Source organism: Pristiophorus japonicus, chromosome 19 (genome assembly GCF_044704955.1).
Source record: "Pristiophorus japonicus isolate sPriJap1 chromosome 19, sPriJap1.hap1, whole genome shotgun sequence".
NCBI classification, from domain to species: domain Eukaryota; kingdom Metazoa; phylum Chordata; class Chondrichthyes; family Pristiophoridae; genus Pristiophorus; species Pristiophorus japonicus.
Window position 1 is genome coordinate 74,613,752 of NC_091995.1, and position 20,634 is coordinate 74,634,385.

At 49.1% G+C, this 20,634-nt stretch overlaps 1 protein-coding gene across 1 annotated transcript in view; it reads left to right on the forward strand.

Annotated features, from left to right (window-relative positions):
* The window catches only part of gcat (glycine C-acetyltransferase), a 35,684-nt gene extending 17,082 nt beyond the window's left edge, over window positions 1-18,602 (forward strand). Inside the window, exons 5-9 of the mRNA XM_070862311.1 lie at window positions 210-364; window positions 1,455-1,537; window positions 4,854-5,025; window positions 14,422-14,543; window positions 18,207-18,602. Coding sequence (XP_070718412.1) covers window positions 210-364; window positions 1,455-1,537; window positions 4,854-5,025; window positions 14,422-14,543; window positions 18,207-18,358 — 684 coding nt within the window. The 3' untranslated portion in view covers window positions 18,359-18,602. The remainder of the gene's footprint in view (window positions 1-209; window positions 365-1,454; window positions 1,538-4,853; window positions 5,026-14,421; window positions 14,544-18,206) is intronic.
* The last annotated feature ends 2,032 nt before the right edge of the window (window positions 18,603-20,634 follow it).

Genomic DNA, 20,634 nt, shown 5'->3' on the forward strand with positions numbered 1-20,634 from the left:
AGAGCGCTTGCTTTGGGAGTCTCGCGTCAGGCATGCGAGCAATGTGGCGAACGATAAACACATGAGGGAGCAAGGAATGGAAGGATATGTTGATGGGATGAGATGGAGCGGAGTGGGAGGAGGCTCATGTGGAGCATAAACACCGGCACAAACTAGTTAGGCCAAAGGGCCTGTTTCTGTGCTGTAAATTCTGTGGAATTCTCTTCCAGAAACATCGGATCCGTCTGATTGTCACGGATGGTGTTTTCTCCATGGATGGTGATGTGGCACCACTAAAAGAGATCTGTGACCTGTCCGAGAAATACAACGCCCTGGTCTTCATTGACGAATGTCACGCTACAGGGTTCTTGGGACCAAATGGACGGTAGGGAGCAGCGATGCTAGGTGTGCCCGCGCTCGAAGACTCTGGGGATGGGGTAGCTGGAGTTTTGATCTGTGTGAAATAAGCCACCTTATGCTCCATTTCTATCCCAGCCCGACTCCTGGGGTTTGGGGGCATACACTTTAAAGGAGTTGGCACAAGTTCCCCGACAACGTGGAAGGGTTATTTGCCCCCCATCATGCACCATCAAGGGCAAAGGTCAGCGGGTGGCACCAGGTGCCTCTATTCCTGGCACAGGGTGGTTGGGGGATGGGGTAAAGGGGGCGGGAAAATTGTCACGAGTTGCAGGAGAAAGATTTGCGTTTATATTTCACATTTCACCGGATGTCCCAAAGTGTGTTACAGCCAATGAAATACTTTGTCGTCACTGTTGTAATATCGGAAACGCGGCAGCCAATTTGTGCACAGCAAGCTTCCACAAACAACAATGTGTTAATGACAGATAATTTGTTGTAGTGATGTTGATTGAGGGATAAATATTGGGCAGCACACCGGGAATAACTCCCCTGCTCCTCTTCAGAATAGTGCCGTGGGATTTTTTTTATGTTTACCCGAGAGAGCAGACGGGGCCCCGGTTTGACGTCTCATCTAAAAGACGGCACCTCTGACAGTGCAACACTCCCTCAGCACTGCACTGGAGTGTCAGCCTAGATTTTTGTGCTCAAGTCTCTGGAGTTCTTAAACCCACAACCTTCTGACTCCGAGGCGAGGATGCTACCCACTGAGCCACAGCTGACACTAGGGGGCGCTGCTCTGAGGTTAGGGCTGGGGTTCATTGTTGGGACAGAGCAGAGGGAGCTTTACTCTGCACCTAACCTGACTGCCTAATGCTGGCCCAACAGGGAACTCTGCATGAACAGTCCTGGCCTTGTTGAGCACAAATTAAGTTCTGTTTCCAACCCTGTGAATTGCGACAATGAAAATGTTTTCCCTTTCTCTTTCCACCGCTGCCCCACTTAAAAAAAAATATATATAGTATGAATCGGAATTTCTGATACTTCTATAAAACTAAAACTATAGTCAGTGAAATGTAACTGAGTGTGATTCTGTTTTTCTGTCTAATTTGGGACAGGGGCACAGATGAGCTGCTGGGCGTGATGGACCGGGTCCATATTGTCAACTCCACTCTCGGGAAGGCTCTGGGGGGAGCAGCAGGTGAGTGGTGTCAAAGCCCTGGGGTTCATTATCTACAGGAATGGCATTGGGATAGCAGGGATTACCCTGCGTAAACTAGACGTGATCCAAAACCCGGCTACCTGTGTCCTAACTCGCACCAAGTCCCGCTCACCCATCACCCCTTGTGCTCGCTGACCTACATTGGCTCCCGGTTAAGCAACATCTTGATTTCAAAATTCTCATTCTTATTTTCAAATCCCTCCATGGCCTCATCCCTCCCTATCTCTGTAATCTCCTCCAGGCACACAACTCTTTCCCCTCCCCCCCCCCCCCCCCCCCCCAACCCCGAGATATCCAACATGACAGATTAGTAAAAGGGGAGGTGCAAAGAGACCTGAGTGTCATGGTACATCAGTCACTGAAGGTAGGCATGCAGGTACAGCAGGCAGTAAAGAAATCAAATAGCGTGCTGGCCTTCATAGCGAGGGGATTTGAGTATAGGAGCAGGGAGGTCTTACTGTAGTTGTACAGGGCCTTGGTGAGGCCACACCTTGCATATTGTGTACAGTTTTGGTCTCCTAATCTGAGGAAGGACATGCTTGCTATTGAGGGAGTGCAGCAAAGGTTCACCAGACTAATTCCCGGGATGGCAGGACTGACATATGAAGAAAGACTGGATCGGCTCGGCTTATACTCACTGGAATTTAGAAGGATGAGAGGGGATCTCATGGAAACATGTCAAATTCTGACGGGATTGGACAGGTTAGATGGAGGTAGAATGTTCCCGATGTTGGGGAAGTCCAAAACCAGGGGTCACAGTCTAAGGGTAAGGGGTAAGCCATATAGGACCGAGATGAGGAGAAACTTTTTCACCCAGAGAATTGTGAACCTGTGGAATTCTCTACCACAGAAAGTTGTTGAGTCCAGTTCATTGGATATATTCAAAAGTGAGTTAGATGTGGCCCTTACGGCTAAAGGGATCAGTGGGTATGGAGAGAAAGCAGGAGTAGGTTACTGATCAGCCGTGATCATATTGAATGGCGGTGCAGGCTCGAAGGGCCGAATGGCCTACTCCTGCAACTATTTTATATGTTTCTATCTGCGCTCCTCTAATAGAAACATAGAAACATAGAAAATAGGTGCAGGAGCAGGCCATTCAGCCCTTCTAGCCTGCACCGCCATTCAATGAGTTCATGGCTGCCCTGTTGAGCATCCCTGATTATAATCGCTCAACCATTGGTGGCTGTGTCTTCTGTTGCCTGGGCCCCAATCTCTGGAATTCCCTGCCTAAACCTCTTCGCCTCTCTACCTCTCGTTCCTCCATAAGGCACTCCTTAAAACCTACCTCTTTGACCAAGCTTTCGGTCACCTGCCCTAATTTTTCCTTAAGAGCTGAGACGTTATGTTAAACTTGTATCGAACCTTGGTTAGACCACATGGAGTACCATTTGCAGTTCTGGTCTAACATGTTACAAAAAGGATTTAGAGATACTGGCGAAGATGCAAAAAAGATTTACTAGGATGATTACATAAGAAATTGGTGCAGGAGTCGGCCATTCGGCCCCTCGAGCCTGCTCCGCCATTCAATAAGATCATGGCTGATCTTCGACCTCAACTCCACTTTACTGCCTGATCCCCACACCCTTCAATTCCCTTAGAGTCCATAATACCAGAACTGAGAGGTTAAACCGGTCAGGAACGATTGGACAGGCTGGAGCTCTTTTCTGAGGGGTGACCTGATGGGTCTTTCAGATTATGAAAGGGTTTGAGGGGGGTAGACGTAATGATGTTTCCACTTGTGGGCAAGACCAGGACTAGGGACCATAAATATAAGATGATCATTAATAAATCCAATCGAGAATTCAGGAGAAACTTCTTTACCCAGAGAGCGGTGAGAATGTGGAACTCGCTCCCACAGGGAGTGGTTGAGGCGAATAACCTAGATGCATTTAAAGGGAAGCTGGATAAACACATGAGGGAGAAAGGAATGGAAGGATATGCTGATGGGGTGGGAGGAGGCTGGTGTGGAGCATAAACACCTTTGTGCACCTGTTAGGCCGAATAGCCTGTAAAAACAACGTAAAACTGTGTAAATAGTAATGGGCCATAGACGTATTTCACGCTGTCGCTTGTTCTGACTTTGATTATCACAGTGCTGCTGGGCTGCCGCAGTTGCTCCTGTGTGTGCTGTGTGTGTGGACAGGAGGCCACCCAATCCCATTGACGCTGTTGCCCATTTGAATCGTGTTCAGCATGCGTCACTGGCTCTGCAACTAATAAGCCACCACCTTCCCCCCAGTCTATACTGGCAGAACTGACCCCTTCCCCCCCCCCCCCCCCCCCAACTCCGTCCTTGTGCTGGGAGAAGCAGCTTGGTGGATTACTGGGTTAAATGTAACCGCGCCTGCCCGTTCGTGCCCGCCGAGTGTAAGCCCACGGCTGCGGCAGACCTGCCCCCGAGTGAAGAGACAGGAATGGTTCTCTTCAGTCAGCTCCACCCTGTTTAAATCCAATTACTCACATGGTAGTCTATGTGACCCTGTCCCCAGGCACTTGGATAGATAACTGAGCCTGAACTACACTTTTCTCGATCCGATGTTGCATGGTCGACATTTTCTGAAAGCTTCTTGTATTTATAGAGCACCTTCTGCCACAGGACATCCCAAAGTGCTTTGCAGCCAATGAATTCCCTTTTGAAATGTAGTCACTGTTGTAATGTAGGAATTGTGCAGCCAATTTGCGCACAGCAAGCTCCCTTAAACAGCAATGTGATCATGCCTGGATAACCTGTTTTGTTTTACTGATGTTGGTCGAAGGATAAATATTGGTCAGGACAATGGTGATAACTCCACTGCTCTTCTTCGAATAGTGCCGCGGGATCTTTTACATCCACCTGAGAGAGCAGACGGAGCCTCGGTTTAATGTCTCATCCAAAAGACGGCACCTCCGACAGTGCGGTGCTCCCTCAACACTGTACTGGGCGAGTCAGCCTGGATTTTGTGCTCAAAATCTCTGGAGTGGGACTTGAACCCACAACCTTCTAACTCGGAGGCGAGAGTGCGATCCACTGAGCCGGGCTCGAGGAGAGCCGAGGAATTATTTTTACGCGATCTGGAATGTGCTGCCTGAAAGGGCGGTGGAAGCAGACTCCAGTCGTAACTTTCAAAAGGGAATTCTATGAGTTCTGAAAAGGGAATATTTGCTGGGCTGTGGGGAAAGAGTGGCAGGAGTGGGACTAATTGGAGAGTCCTTCAATGAGCCGGCACAGGTCCGATGGGCCGAATGGCCGCCTTCTGTGCAGTATCATTCTCTGATTCTGTGAAATACCTGAAACAGTAACCTGTCTTCTCTTTAGGTGGATACACCACGGGACCCAAGGCCGTGGTTGCCCTGCTGCGTCAGCGCTCCAGACCCTACCTCTTCTCCAACACCCTGCCCCCTCCTGTGGTCGGTTGTGCCTCCAAAGCCCTGGACCTCCTGATGGACAGCAACGTCATCGCCCAAACGATGGCCGCAAAAACCAAACGGTACGTCACCGATGAGCGGGTCTGTCCGCCACCCTCTGCTTTGTGGAGAATGAATGTTTAATCCTGGTCTTTGCGAGTTCAAGGGAGGAATTTGCTTTGAGGGCAGCTCTTCTGGTTCCTTACCCACGAATATTTCTGGCCCAATGATTAAAGGAGTTGATAGGGTAGATAGAAACTATTTCCTCCGGTGGGGGGGCGGCCAGAACAAGGGGGCATAACCTTAAAATTAGAGCCAGGCCGTTCAGGGGTAATGTCAGGAAACACTTCTTCACACAAAGGGTGGTGGGAATCTGGAATTTTCAATTGATCCTCAACCTCAACAAACCCCAAAAAACTGTTGAGGCTGGAGGTCAATTGAAAATAAATTATTAGGCAAAGATATTAAGGGTTAGGCAACTAAGACGGGTAGATACCGTTAAGATACAGATCAGCCGTGATCTCATTGAATGGCAAAACAGGCTCGAGGGGCTAATGGCCTCCTTCTGCTCCTGAATGGATGTATCTCTGAAAATGAAGAACCATGTTCTATTTCAGCCTTATCTGGCATGCTGTTAAATATCCAGTTGAGGTTCTATTACGAACTGCTGCCTCTGTCAGCCTGGATAATCAGTGCCATTGTGTATCCTCAACGTATTGGTGAGATGCTGGCTCCAAACATCTCTGCAGTTGTCCCCCAGGATCGGTCAATGGATAGCGATCGGGAGAAGTGACTTTGACTGGTGTCCTGTTCAACCCTGCACAAAGCTGGGATTTAACCTCCACTCCTCCATCGCCAAGACCACTCGGCCTCCGCCCCAGCTCCCCTCCGCCCCACCCCGCCCCGCCTCCCCTTCTCCCACATCCAGCTTTCACTGCTGAATCCCTTAACCATATTTTTGCTGCCTCTGGAGGTCACTACACTGAGGCTGTCCTTGCTGGCCTCCTATCATCCACCCTCCGTCAATTACTTGTCCCTAAACCCTGCTGCACAGGTACTGTCCCACATTTGCCCATCAACCCTGCCTTCACTGACCTACAACTGACTTGCTCCCACCCGCCCCAGTGCATTACGTTCAACATTCATCTCATTTATAAATCTTTGCCCCACCTGTCCCTTGCCATCTTCTCCAGCCCTATTTCCCCATCCGCCCCCCCGCCCCCCCTCCCCGAGCACTTCATTGTTGTGACTCTGCCCTGTGTGCAGTTCCATCTGACCTGATGCTCCATCACATTGGCCGATCCTTCAGTTGCCTCTGCCCCATTCTCTGGAACTCTCTCTCTCTCTCTCTCTCGAACTTTCCAGTTCTCCCTCCACTGATTTAAAAAAAAACTGCTCACAGTTCCCTGTTGGCCGTGCGTTTGGTCATCACTACCTGGCTCTCTGTGGGTTTAGTCCCATTGGCTATTTGTGAAGTGTCTTGGCCTGTCCTGAATGTTGGAAGCTGCTGCATAAATGCTGGGGAGTGGAGAGAGTTGTTTGATGCGAATAGTACAGAAAGGAATTGAGGATAATGCTGCTGGGGTTCGATTGGGAAGGATGGGAGGAGGCTCGAGTGGAGCATAAACGGCGGTACAGACTGGTTGGGCCGAATGGCCTGTTTCTGTGCTGTAAATCTGATCACGGAAAACGAGCCAAAGGTGGGCAGAGGAAACGTTTTAAGGGCATCCTCAAAGCCTCCCTGATAAAGTGCAACATCCCCACTGACGCCTGGCCAAAGACCGCCCTAAGTGGAGAGAGTGCATCCGTGAGGGCGCTGAGCACCTCGAGTCCCGTCGCCGAGATCATGCAGAAATCAAGCGCAGGCAGCGGAAAGAGCGTGCGGCAAACCAGTCCCACCCACCCCTTCCCTCAACGACTATCTGTCCCACCTGTGACAGGGACTGTAATTCCCGTATTGGACTGTCCAGCCACCAAAGAACTCACTTCAGGAGTGGAAGCAAGTCTTCCTAGATTGCGAGGGACTGCCTATGATGATGATGAAATCTGATGTAATACTGTGTAATAGCGGTGAAGAGCCAATGCACTGTGCGGCCCACAAGACAGGAGACACTCGTCGACTTGCGATACCACACAGGGCTTCCAACTTTACAAACAAGACCAACATAACCAAATGCTGTACATTCTGTGTAAAGTTGGGCCGCCAGTGGGAGCGAGCCTGATCCTGTTCTCACCCAACATCAGGAGCAGGAACCCCGGGATGGATTCCTTCCCTGCCCTGGTTCAGGAATGCTGATTCGACTTGTAGTACAGATCAGGAAGTGAGTCTGGTATCGAGGCTGTCCGGGTAGCTTCAGCTGTCCACCTGATGAGTTTAAAGCAGTGTTAAGCTAAGAAGGAGACTTCATACTTTGACTGGATTTATATTGTCTCACCTCCTGACTCCCCAAAGCCTTTCCACCACCTACAAGGCGCAAGTCAGGAGTGTGATGGAACACTCTCCACTTGCCTGGATGAGTGCAGCTCCAACAACGCTCAAGAAGTTCGACACCATCCAGGACAAAGCAGCCCGCTTGATTGGCATCTCATCCCGTGCCTTAATCATTAACTCCAGTGTGTACCATCTCCAAGATGCACTGCAGCAACTCGCCAAGGCTTCTTTGGCAGCACCTCCCAAACCTGCAACCTCTACCACCTAGGACAAGGGCAGCAGGCGCATGGGAACACCATCACCTGCAAGCCACCCTTCAAGTCACACACCATCCTGACTTGGAAATATATCGGCCGTTCCTTCATTGTCACTGGGTCAAAATCCTGGAACTCCCTCCTTAACAACACTGTGGGAGCACCTTCACCACACGGACCGCAGCGGTTCAAGGCGGCGACTCACCACCACCTTCTCAAGGGCAATTAGGGATGGGCAATAAATGCCGGGCCCACATCCGAGGAACGAATAAATAAAATGGCAAACTGTTCTGGTTTCCATATTTAAGAAAGGATACACTTGCTTTAGAGGTAGTTTTCACTAGGTTGATTCATTGGAATTCAGAAGAATCAGAGGTGATCTTATCGAAACGTATTAAGTTTATGAGGGGGCTTGACAAGCTGGATGTGGAGAGGATGTTTCCACTGATAGGGGAGACTAGAACTTGAGGGCATTATCTTAGAATAAGGTGCCGCCCATTTAAAACTGAGATGAGGAGAAATTTCTTCTGAGGGTTGTGAAGCTTTGGAATTCGCTTTCTCGGAGAGTTGTGAAACATAGAAACATAGAAAATAGGAGCAGGAATAGGCCATTCGGCCCTTCGAGCCTGCACCACCATTCAATAAGATCATGGCTGATCATTCACCTCTGTACCCCTTTCCTGTTTTCTCTCCATGCCCCTTGATCCCTTTAGCTGTAAGGGCCATATCTAACTCCCTCTTGAAAATATCCAATGAACTGGCATCAACAACTCTCTGCGGTAGGGAATTCCACAGGTTAACAACTCTGAGTGAAGAAGTTTCTCCTCATCTCGGTCCTAAATGGCTTACCCCTTATCCTTAGATTATGTCCCCTGGTTCTGGACTTCCCCAACATTGGGAACATTCTTCCTGCATCTAACCTGTCCACTCCCATCAGAATTTTATATGTTTCTATGAGATCCCTTCTCATCCTTCTAAACTCCAGTGAATACAGGCCCAGTCGATCCAGTCTCTCCTCATATATCAGTCCTGCCCTCCCGGGAATCAGTCTGGTGAACCTTCGCTGCACTCCCTCAATAGCAAGAACGTCCTCCCTCAGATTAGGAGACCAAAACTGAACACAATATTCCAGGTGAGGCCTCACTAAGGCCCTGTACAACTGCAGTAAGACCTCCCTGCTCCTATACTCAAATCCCCTAGCTATGAAGGCCAACATACCATTTGCCGCCTTCACTGCCTGCTGTACCTGCATGCCAACTTTCAGTGACTGATGTGCCATGATACCCAGGTCTTATTGCACCTCCTCTTTTCCTAATCTGCCGCCATTCAGATAATATTCTGCCTGTGTTTTTGCCTGTGGAAGCTGGGTCATTGAATAAATTTCAGACAGATAGACAGTTTCATGGCCGATAAGGGTGTTATGGGGAGCGGGCAGCGAAGTGGAGCTGAGTCCATGATCGGATCAGCCATGATCGTATTAAATGGCGGAGCAGGCTCGAGCGGCCACATGGCCTACTCCTGCTCCTATTATGTTCTTATGTAAGGTATGAAATAATGCTTTCCTTTCCAAAGTGAGCTGGACAATTGGCGACTGACTAGCCTCATGGATTGGGGTGTGGTGGGATGGGGCAGAACAAATATTTTAGCATGGCTTTAACGGTGTCTCTGTGGTCATCTGTGCCTCCAAAGCCCTGGGCCTCCTAGTGAACAGCAATGCATCACCCAAGCTATGGTTTCAAAAACCGAAAGAGTAAATCATCAATGAATGAGAGTGACCGGTCTATCCAGTCCCTGCCCGCCCTCCCACCGAGGAGAATTCATTTATTAAAGCTCCCCTTCTGTCGGCCATTTAGAACTGAGCTGAGGAGAAATTTCTTCACTGAGGGTTGTGAAGCTTTGGAATTCTCTACCCGAGAGGGCTGTAGATGCTCATTCGTTGAGTATATTCAAGATGGAGATTGATAGATTTTTGGGCACGAAGGGAATCAAGGGATTATGGGGATTGTGCTGCAAAATGGAGTCGAGGTAGAAGTTCAGCCCTGATCTTATTGAATGGCTGAGCAGGCTCAAGGGGCCGAATGGCCTACTCCTGCTATTTCTTATAGAAACATAGAAATTTACAGCGCAGGAGGAGGCCATTTCATCACCCTGGCTGCATTCGATTCCCTGCAGTACTTAACATCATATCTGCGCCGGCCAACAAGAGGTTATCCAGTCTAATCCCAATTACCAGATATAGCTTCATAATCCTGCAGGTTACAGCACTTTAAGTGCCCATCCAACCACCTTTTAAATTTGTTGAGGGTTTCTGCATCCACCACTCTTCCAGGCAGCGAGTTCCAGACCCCCACAACCCTCTGCGTGAAGAAGCCCCCCCCTCAAATCCTCTCTGAACCTTTCACCAACCACCTTAAAACTATGCCCCCTCATAATAGATATAATAATTATGTTTGCTAATTCCCCATGGACAGGTGGGATTGAGGGACTCGTCACCATTAGTCTGGTATGCTTGCTGGGGGAGCGGGCACTGCTGATCGTGAGGGGAAGGGTCCCAGCCTGGAGAATACGCCCGCGTGAACTGGGTTTGCCGTGTTGCTGTGAATTGGATGCTCATCCAGGTGAGGGATGTTGTTACTTGGAAACAGAACCCCGTTCTATTTCAGGATTCCCATGTCTGCATCGGGCGCTCCCAGATCGAGTGTAGCTGGCCGGATGCAGAGTGCAGCTTCCCGCTCTGTGCCCCAGCCCCAGCCTACGGAGACCGTCCGTCCCCGGGTCTGTCAGACGTCATTTCTACATTTCTCACATCGGCCAGTCCGACTGGCAATTAGTACCTCGTGCTGGAGCTCCACCTTCTCCGAGCTGGCTGCAACGCTCTTCAATGTTTCCTTTCATTCATGGGTAGGATGGCGGGGAGCGACGTCTCTGGACCCTCGTGTCTTAGTCGGTAACACACTGCGTGACTTGCAAAGCACACACATACCATCTAGTGGCAGGAAAGACATGTACTATATTTTCTGCACGACCCATTGTCAGGGCTCTGAGTGAGTGCAGGCCTGTGCCGAATTATGGACAGTGACTTGCTGCCATATCCCAGAATGGACAGCTTGCTAACCCACCATGAAGGGCACTTGTAGCAGCGGATATGATTCCAGTTGGTCCTCCCCCTGTGGGTGTAAAGCTGTTGTTTAAATTTATTCCTGGGATATGGGCGTGTTTGGCCACGCTGGCATTTATTGCCCATCCCTAACTGCCCTTTGGGAAGGTGGTGGTGAGCCTGCTGCCTTGACAACTGAGCGGTTTGCAAGGCCATTTCAGAGGGCAGTTAAGAGTCAACCACAGTGCTGTGGGGTCTGGAGTCACATATAGGCCAGACCGGATAAGGGCGGCAGATTTCCTTCCCTGAAGGACATTAGTGAACCAGATGGGTTTTTATGACGATCCTGTAGTTTCACGGTCACCATTACTGATTCTAGCTTTTTATTCCAGATTTATTTAATTAACTGAATTTAAATTCCCCAGCTGCCGTGGTGGGATTTGAACCTGTGGAATTCTCTACCACAGAAACTTGTTGAGGCCAGTTCGTTAGATATATTCAAAAGGGAGTTAGATGTGGCCCTTACGGCTAAAGGGATCAAGGGGTATGGAGAGAAAGCAGGAAAGGGGTACTGAGGTGAATGATCAGCCATGCTCATATTGAATGGTGCTGCAGGCTCGAAGGGCCGAATAGCCTACTCCTGCACCTATTTTCTATGTTTCTATGTATCGCTGGATCATTAGTCCAAGCCTCTGGATTCCTGGTCATGACCATTCTGCCACTGTTCCCCTGTGACGCAGATTGCCCAGCAATGCCTTCCACTGTCTGGGAGAGGTGGGGGAGAGGAGGGAAGAAGGAAGGAGGAAATGGGGGGAGAGAACGGGGAGGGGGGGCGGTGTTCAGTCCCTCTGCTTTCTGCCCCAGTGTGGATGTGAGATATTACTGCACTATGCTGGACCAGGAAGGCCCCAGGTTGAGCTCCTGCTCTCTGCTGAGTCAGTAGATCGCAGCCACAGTGGTGGGGGGTGTACAGTTAGGAACAGGGGAGGCCGTTCAGCCCCTCGAGCCTGTTCATGGCAGATCTGTTGTCATAACCCCATCCGCCGTCTTGGTTCTGTAACCCTTAATACCCTCGCCCAACACAAATCTATCTATCTCAGTTTTGAAATTTTCAATGACCCCTCAACAGCTTTGGGGCCGAGAGTTCCAGATTCCACTACCCTTTTATGTAAAGAAGTGCTTCCTGACATCACCCCTGTCCTCGAGGTACTACAAGCCCAGTCTATGCGACCTGTCCTTGTAATTTAATCCTTTTAACCCCAGTACCATTTGGCCCAGTTCCGGTTTTTTGAAAGAGCTATCCAGTGAGCCCCACTCCTGCTCTTTCCCTGTAGCCCTGCAATTTTTTTCCTTTTTAACTATATATTCAATTCCCTCCCCTTTGCATGGTGGCCACGTGAAATGGGAACTACATAGGGCAGGTGAGAACATACTGAAGCCTGCAGAACTCTATCGTTGCTCACTTCCAGACAGCGACGTCTGGATAAGGAGTTGCAGAGTGTGCAGAGGTGATGGAATATTTAGTATGGGGCTTTGAGAAGGAGACCAAGCAAATTGTTTGGAAGGTTCCAACACTCTGAGCTGAAGTGGGGTGATACGGATTGAGATGGCTGTCTGGGAGAATAACATGCATTTCAACCCTCTTTCGTCTAATTGCAAAATGATACTTTGTTCTTTTGGCAATTCTTGGATTTAACAGGGTAATGGGGAGTTTAATGGCCCAGGGGAATGGGGAGGTTAATGGCCCGGGGTAATGGGGGGATTAATGACCCGGGGTAATGGAGGGGTTAATGGCCCGGGGTAATGGGGAGGTTAATGGCCAGGGGAAATGGAGGGGTTAATGGCCCGGGGTAATGGAGGGGTTAATGGCCCGGGGTAGTAGAGAGGTTAATGGCCCGGGGTAGTAGAGAGGTTAGTGGCCCGGGGTAATGGAGGGGTTAATGGCCTGGGGTAATGGAGGGATTAATGATCCGGGGTAATGGAGGGGTTAATGGCCCGGGGTAATGGAGGGGTTAATGGCCCGGGGTATTAGAGCGGTTAATGCCCCGGGGAAGTAGAGAGGGAAATAGAACTGCTTGTGCATTTCGCTGACATTACTATCCAGCTTAGCTTGGTCCTCCTCCATCGTTGGATCTCCGCCTGGACCCCACTGTCCTTGCCCACTTCCTAGTTGCTGTATCCGTGCTCTGATCTTTCCGCGTGCTAACATGGAGACGCCGCTCGGAACCTCCTGGCCTGCAGAACCAGTAATTGCTGTTCCATGATTGGTAGATTTACACCAATAGGGAGGTTTGTGGTCGGATCCAGGCTGCCTGCTGGATACACCCACATTATAACCCGATTGTTCTGGTTTCCCAAACAAGAAGGGACAGAGTTACAATGTACGAAATGTGGAAGACTCTTTGTATGGTCTTTCAGAGGCTGATCTGCCTGTGTGCTGATACCCTCGTCCATGCCTTTGTTACCTCCAGACGCTATTCCAACGCTCTCCTGGCCAGCCTCCCACCTTCCACCCTCCGTCAACTTGTGCTCATCCAAAAATCAAGCTGCCCGTGTCCTAACTTGCACCAAGTCCCGTTCAACCATCACCCCTGTGCTCGCTCAGCTACATTGGCTCCCGGTCCGGCAACACCTTGATTTTAAAACATTGTCATCTTTGTTTTCAAATCCCTCTGTGGCCTCGCCCCTCCGTATCTCTGTAACCTCCTCCAGCCCCATAATCCCCCGCAATATCGATGTTCCTCCAATTCTATCGTCTTGCGCTAGCTGATTTTAATCGCTCCACCAATGGCTGCTGTGGTACTAAACTCTGGAATTCCCTCCCAAAACCTCTCTACCTCTTTTTTTTTTCTCCTTTAAGACGCTCCTTAAAACCTACCTCTTTGACCAAGCTTTTGGCCATCAGTTGTAATATCTCTGTGTGTGGCTGAGAGTCAAACTTTATTTGATAACCGCTCCTGTGAAGCGCCTTGGGACATTATACTACATTAAAGGTGCTCTATAAATGCAAGTTGTTGTTGTAATGTCTTTCAGGCTCTGAACTCCCTGTTGTACGTTTCCAGCATTTGTTGAGGAAAGGTTTCTAAATCGATTTCAATTGACTCTAATTGGACGTTGGTGAGATCACACCTGGAGTACTGCGTACAGTTTTGGCATCCTTATTTAAGGAGGGATATACTTGCATTGGAGGCAGTTCAGAGAAGGTTCACGAGGTCGATTCCTGACATGAAGGGGTTGTCATATGAAGAAAGGTCGGGCCTGTACTCATTGGAGTTTAGAAGATTGAGAGTCGATCTTATTGAAATGTGTAAGATTCTGAGGGGGCTTGACAGGGTGGATGCAGAGAGGATGTTCCCCTCGTGGGGTAATCTAGAACTAGAGGGCATAGTTTCAGAATAAGGGGTCGCCCATTTAAAACAGAGATGAGGAGAAATTTCTTCTCTGAGGGTCATAAATCTTTGGAATTCTCTGCCCCAGAGAGTTGTGGAGGCTGGGTCATTGAATATATTTATGGTGGAGATAGCAGATTATTGAACGATAAGAGAGTCGAGGATTATGGGGAGAGGGCAGGGAAGTGGAGTTGAGGCTAAGATCAGATCAGCCATGATCTTATAGAATGGCGGAGCAGGCTCGAGGGGCCGTATGACCGACTCCTGCTCCTATTTCTTACGATCTTATGTTCTTGTGTTGCGCACAGGTTCCGCAGTCGGATGACAGCCGCAGGATTCACCATCGGCGGAATGAACCATCCGATTTGTCCGGTGATGCTGGGAGATGCCCGGCTGGCTTCGCACATGGCAGAGGACATGTTGGAGCAAGGTAACCAGCCGACCGAGAGAAAAAAAGGGTTTGCATTTCTACAGCACCTTTTATAGCCTTAGGACGTCCCCAAAGCGCTTTACAGCCAACAAAGTACTGTTTGAAGTGTGGTCGCTGTTGTAATGTAGGAAACGCAGCAGCCAATTTGCACACAGCAAGCTCCCACAAGCAGGAATGTGATAATGACCAAATAATCTGTTTTTTGCCATGCTGATTGAGGGATAAATATTGGCCAGGACAGGACACCGGGGATAACTCCCCTGCTCTTCTTCAAAATCGTGCCGTCGGATCTTTTACATCCACCTGAGCGGGTAGACAGGGCCTCGGTTTAAGGTCTCAGCCGGAAGACGACACCTCGGACAGTGCAGCACTCCCTCAGCACTGCACTGGGAGTGTCCGCCTAGATTTTTGTGCTCAAAGTCCCTGGAGTGGGACTTGAACCCACAACCTTCTGACTCAGAGGCAAAGGTGCTGCCCACTGAGCCATGGCTGACACGACAAGAGCCTACAGTTTCTGCGTACCCCAGTCTAAAGGCAGCTGCCCACTGCGTTTTTCCTGTTGTGGTTCCTGGGAGAGTCTGTGACCAAAGCAATTGTCTCCTCCTCCGGGTGGCTTTTTATCAAAAATTTGGAGCCTATGATTGCTCCATGTGTTCATGTTCTTGCTGTCCTGTTCTCTTGCCGCCATTGTTGAAATATAAACCGCAGAAGGAAGATTGTTGTTAATTGCCACCGAGCTGCAAGGTTGAGTGAGGATCGCAGGAGCGCACCAAGTCCGGCTCATCCATCACCCCTGTGCTCGCTGCCCGTGTCCTAACTCGCACCAAGTCCCGCTCACCCATCACTCCTGTGCTCGCTGACCTACAGTGGCTCCCAGTCCAACAACGCCTCAATTTCAAAATGCTCATCCTTGTTTTCAAATCCCTCCATGGCCTCGCCCCTCCCTATCTCTGTAATCTCCTCCAGCCTCACAACCCCCTCCCCCGAGATATCTGCGCTCCTCTAATTCTGCCCTCTTGAGCATCCCTGATTATAATCGCTCAACCATTAGTGGCCGTGCCTTCTGTTGCCTGGGCCCAAAGCTCTGGAACTCCCTCCCTAAACCTCTCCGCCTCTCTACCTCTCTTTCCTCCTTCAAGACGCTCCTTAAAACCTACCTCTGGTCAAGCTTTGGCCATCTGCCCTAATATCTCCTTATGTGTCTCAGTGTCACATTTTACTTTAGAACGCTCCTGTGAAGCACTTTGAGATGTTTTGCCACGTTAAAGGTGCTATATAAAAACTAGTTGTTGCTGGAAATGAGGCAGGATATTCGGCATATCTGTTTGTCCATCAGAACCAGTGACCAACATTGCCCCTCCCTGCCCCCAATCACCCACAAACCGTCTGGCTGAGTCTGCACAGCCTGAAAACCATTCCGTGTGTGGATCGCTCTTTGCTTAACAGATTCTCCCAATGTTGAACTGTCCTTCCATCACCTTTACCAATACAAGTCAGAGCACACTCGCCTCTGAGTCAGGTGGTCGTGGGTTCAAGTCCCACTCCAGGGACTTGAGCACAACAATTTAGGCTGACACTCCAGTGCAGTGCTGAGGGAGTGCTGCACTGTCGGAGGTGCCGTCTTTCGGGATGAGACGTTAAACCTAAACTCCGCCTGCCCGCTCAGGTGTACGTAAAAGATCCCACGGCAATTTCAGATCTCTTTGAAGAAGAGCAGTGGAGTTCTCCCCGGCGTCCTGGCTAATATTTATCCCTTAACTAACATCACTATAACAGATTATCTGGTCGTTATCTCATTGCTGTTTGTGGGAGCTTGCTGTGCGCAAATTGGCTGCCGCGTTTCCTACAAGTATTAGTAGTGTTAGGCAGTCCCTCGTATCGAGGATGACCTGCTTCCACACCAAAAAGGGATGAGTTCACAGGTGTTTCAATGAGGGACCTGACATTCCAGGTCCCGAACTACATACTGAAGGGTGGAAGATGCCTGTGTGTGGATTCTTTTAACGTGGGGTGGCCGTTGCACACCAGCCACCACATGGGCTTGACAGAGCTAGGTCTTGATCCGGTGGCAAGGGTTAACCAAGACGAATGGAGACCAAGCTCTGCTGCACAGACCTAGTGCGCACGCATGCTCCTACTATCCATAGATCGCAGTGTGGGCTGGCCCGTGTTGCCACTGGGCCCTCGCCTCTTCTAGGCCCTAAACGCTCGCTCCTGGGCCCCGATCACGATGCTCTTGGGCCCTGATCTCTCATTGCTCCTCCGCCCCGATCAAAAATGGAGCAGTCAGAAACAGGACATCAGTTAGTCTCCTCTTATCTTGGAGCCATCAAATATCGAAACATTTATTTGAAATATCAAAATATTAAACTCAAGCACATTACAACATTGACTACATTCCAAAAGTACTTAATTGGCTGTAAAACGTTTTGAGATGGCCTGAGGTGGTGAAAGGCGCTATATAAATGCAAATTATTTTTCTTTGACTGCTCCTAATTGACCGTATCCTTGCCTTTTAACCTTGTACTTTCTCAGTTGCTTAATTTCAAGAATAAAGAGCCCAGGGTGACCAGTCTTTGCTCCTAATTCAGTTCTTTGACCTTGGGCTCCTGGCAGCATGGCCTGAATGATCAATACTGGACTCTGCTCATTCAGTCAGTTTACTACTTTCCCCATCACTTTTTCCGTCGGGACCTTGGGGAGTCGGTGGAGATGTCCCGGGAGCTGCAGCAGAGACTTCAGGAGTGGCCGTCCCTCCAGAGTGAATCACAGTATGGTTACAGCACACGAGATGGATTTCGGCCTGTCGAGCCTGTGCCCGACTCTCAGCGAGTCCCACTCCCCTGCTCTTTCCCTGTAGCCCTGCACATGGATAGACTGGAGAAGCTGGGGTTGTTCTCCCTGGAGCAGAGAAGGTTGAGAGGATATTTGATCGAGGTGTTCAAAATCATGAAGGGTCTGGACAGAGTAGATAGAGAGAAACTGTTCCCATTGGCGGAAGGGTCGAGAACCAGAGGACACAGATTTAAGGCGATTGGCAAAAGAACCAAAGGCGACATGAGGAAAAACTTGTCTACGCAGCGAGTGGTTAGGATCTGGAATACGCTGGCTGAGAGGGTGGTGGAGGCAGGCTCAATTGTGGCTTTCAAAAGGGAGTTGGATAAGTACCTGAAGGGAAAAAATTGCAAGGCTACGGGGAAAGGGCGGGGGAGTGGGACTAGCTGAAGTGCTCTTGCAGAGAGCCAGCACGGGTTCGACGGGCCGAATGGCCTCCTGTGCTGCAACCATTCTATGATTCTATACGCAGGTCACAGGGTCAACTAGCCTTGGGATTTTAATCTTACCAGGAAAGAAACATGTCTGTTCTGTGTCCTCTGGTTCTCGACCCTTCCACCAATGGGAACAGTTTCTCTCTATCTACTCTGTCCAGACCCCTCATGATTTTGAACACCTCGATCAAATCTCCTCTCAACCTTCTCTACTCCAAGGAGAACCACCCCAGCTTCTCCAGTCTTGGAGTAGAATGCATTCTGCTTAGTGTGTTTGGAATCGAGAGAATTCCTCCATTCCAAGGACAGGAGGCTAGGTACATGCCAGATTTTTTGTCCATCCGGAGCTTTGTCTTCCCATATCTAATGTTTACCTCGCCTTGTTTTGACTCAGGAATATACGTGATTGGCTTTAGCTTCCCGGTGGTGCCCAAGGGCAAAGCACGAATCCGGGTGCAGATCTCTGCCGCCCATAGCGACCAGGATATCGACCAATGTGTGGAGGCCTTCTTGGAGGTCGGGCGCAAACACGGAGTGATTTCCTGAAAGACTTCGGAAGCCCTGCAGCACAGACGATCGCAATCGATTCCATATCGCGGCTGGAAAGGGCCTCGGTAACATTAATTGGATTTCCACCTCTGAACATTATTTTACACCAAAAACCTATCTTGATCTAAGTTCTCTGTTCGGTTTAACTGTTAGTGCCTGTATTTAAAGGATGAATCAGACTTGTGTGAAACCAGTGTCTATTCATTGCATTTATAGGATAAAAATATTGCAGCTTATTTCATTCATTGGCTCTGAGATGTTACATTTAATCAAATCGCAGGATCTTGCCCACTCTGGAATTCATCAATATGTACAGATAAAGCTGAGGCCTGTCTTTCAGAGCCCAGTCCTGCAAAGTTAGGACTCCGCCAGTTGGAAGTATTTACAACAACAACATGTATTTATATAGCGCCTTTAACATAGTAAAACGTCCCAAGGCAGTTCACAGGAGTATTATGAGACAAAAAATTTGACACCGAGCCACATAAGGAGAAATTAGGGCAGGCGCTCAAAAGCTTGGCCAAAGAGAGAGGTTTTAAGGAGCGTCTTGAAGGAGGGTTAGAGAGGTGGAGAGGTTTAGTGAGGGAATTACAGAGCTTGAGGCCTACGCAACAGAAGGCACGGCCACCAATAGTTGAGCGATTATAATCAGGGACAAGAGGGCAGAATTAAAGTTATTCAAAATTTAACATCTGTTGCTAAATCACCGAAAATATACAGCACAGAAACAGGCCATTTGGCCCAACCAGTGCCACGCCTCCTACGTCTGCTCACCCCATCAACATAACCTTCGATACGTTTATCCTGCTGTAGCGAATCAGTTGTTCGAGTCGGTGAACCGAGTTGTCTAATAATTTCACACCGAGCCACGGTCACAGCAGCTGAAGCCTGGGTGTCTGCGTGTGCGGTGTACTGATCCTGTCGGTGAGTTACTGGGCTGGCAGGCAGGCAGCGTCATTCCATCTTACTCTGGTCGATGGATCGGTGATTCTAAGTGTTTCACAGAATGGTACAGTGACCCATCGAGCCTGTGTCGTCTCTTTGAAAGAGCTCTCCAATTAGTCCCACTCCCCCTGCTCTTTCCCCAGAGCCCTGCACATTTTTCCCCTTCAAATATTTATCCAATTCCATTTTGAAAGTTACTATTGATTCTGCTGCCACCGCCCTTTCAGGCAGCGCGTTCCAGATCGCAACAGCTTTTCCCTCTTCTGCTGTTTTTGCGTGAAAACATTGAAAATCACAACCGCAAAAACACAGTAGGCTGTTTAGAAATGAAGGAACGGTAACATTTTAACACTTCTCGTGTCATGACCATGTTCCTTTGGAAAAATCATATTGGTCCTATTTGTAAAACTGTAAATCCTGTGTGGTATCGTGAGTCGATGAGCATCTGCTGTCCTGTGTGTGAGAGGTTAGCCGCACCCGTGCATTGGCCTTTCATCTCTAACATAGAGTTGCACAGAGTACAACACAGAAACCGGCCATTCACCTCAGCTGGTCTGTGCCGGTGTTTATGCTTCATCCTCATCAGCTTGGATTTATGAAGGGGAAGTCATGTTTGACAAATTTGCTGAAGTTCTGAGGATGTAACGAACAGGGTGGATAAAGGGGAACCAGTGAATGTGGCGTATTTGGACTTCCAGAAGACATTTGACAAGGTGTCACATAAAAGGTTACTGCACAAGATAAAAGTTTACGGGGTTGGGGGTAATATATTAGCATGGATAGAGGATTGGCTAACAGAGTCGGGATAAATGGTTCATTTTCTGGTTGGCAACCAGTAACTAGTGGGGTGCCGCAGGGATCAGTGCTGGGGTCCCAACTATTTACAATCTATATTAGCGACTTGGAAGAAGGGACTGAGTGTAACGTAGCCAAGTTTGCTGATGATACAAAGATGGGAGGAAAAGCAATGTGTGAGGAGGACACAAAAAATCTGCAAAAGGACATAGACAGGCTAAGTGAGTGGGCAAAAATTTGGCAGATGGAGTATAATGTTGGAAAGTGTGAGGTCATGCACTTTGACAGAAAAAAATCAAAGAGCAAGTTATTATTTAAATGGAGAAAGATTGCAAAGTGCTGCAGTACAGCGGGACCTGGGGGTAGTTGTGCATGAAACACAAAAGGATAGTATGCAGGTACAGCAAGTGATCAGGAAGGCCAATGGTATCTTGGCCTTTATTGCAAAGGGGATGGAGTATGGAAGTTTTGCTACAACTATACAAGATATTGGTGAGGCCACACCTGGAATACTGCGTGCAGTTTTGGTTTCC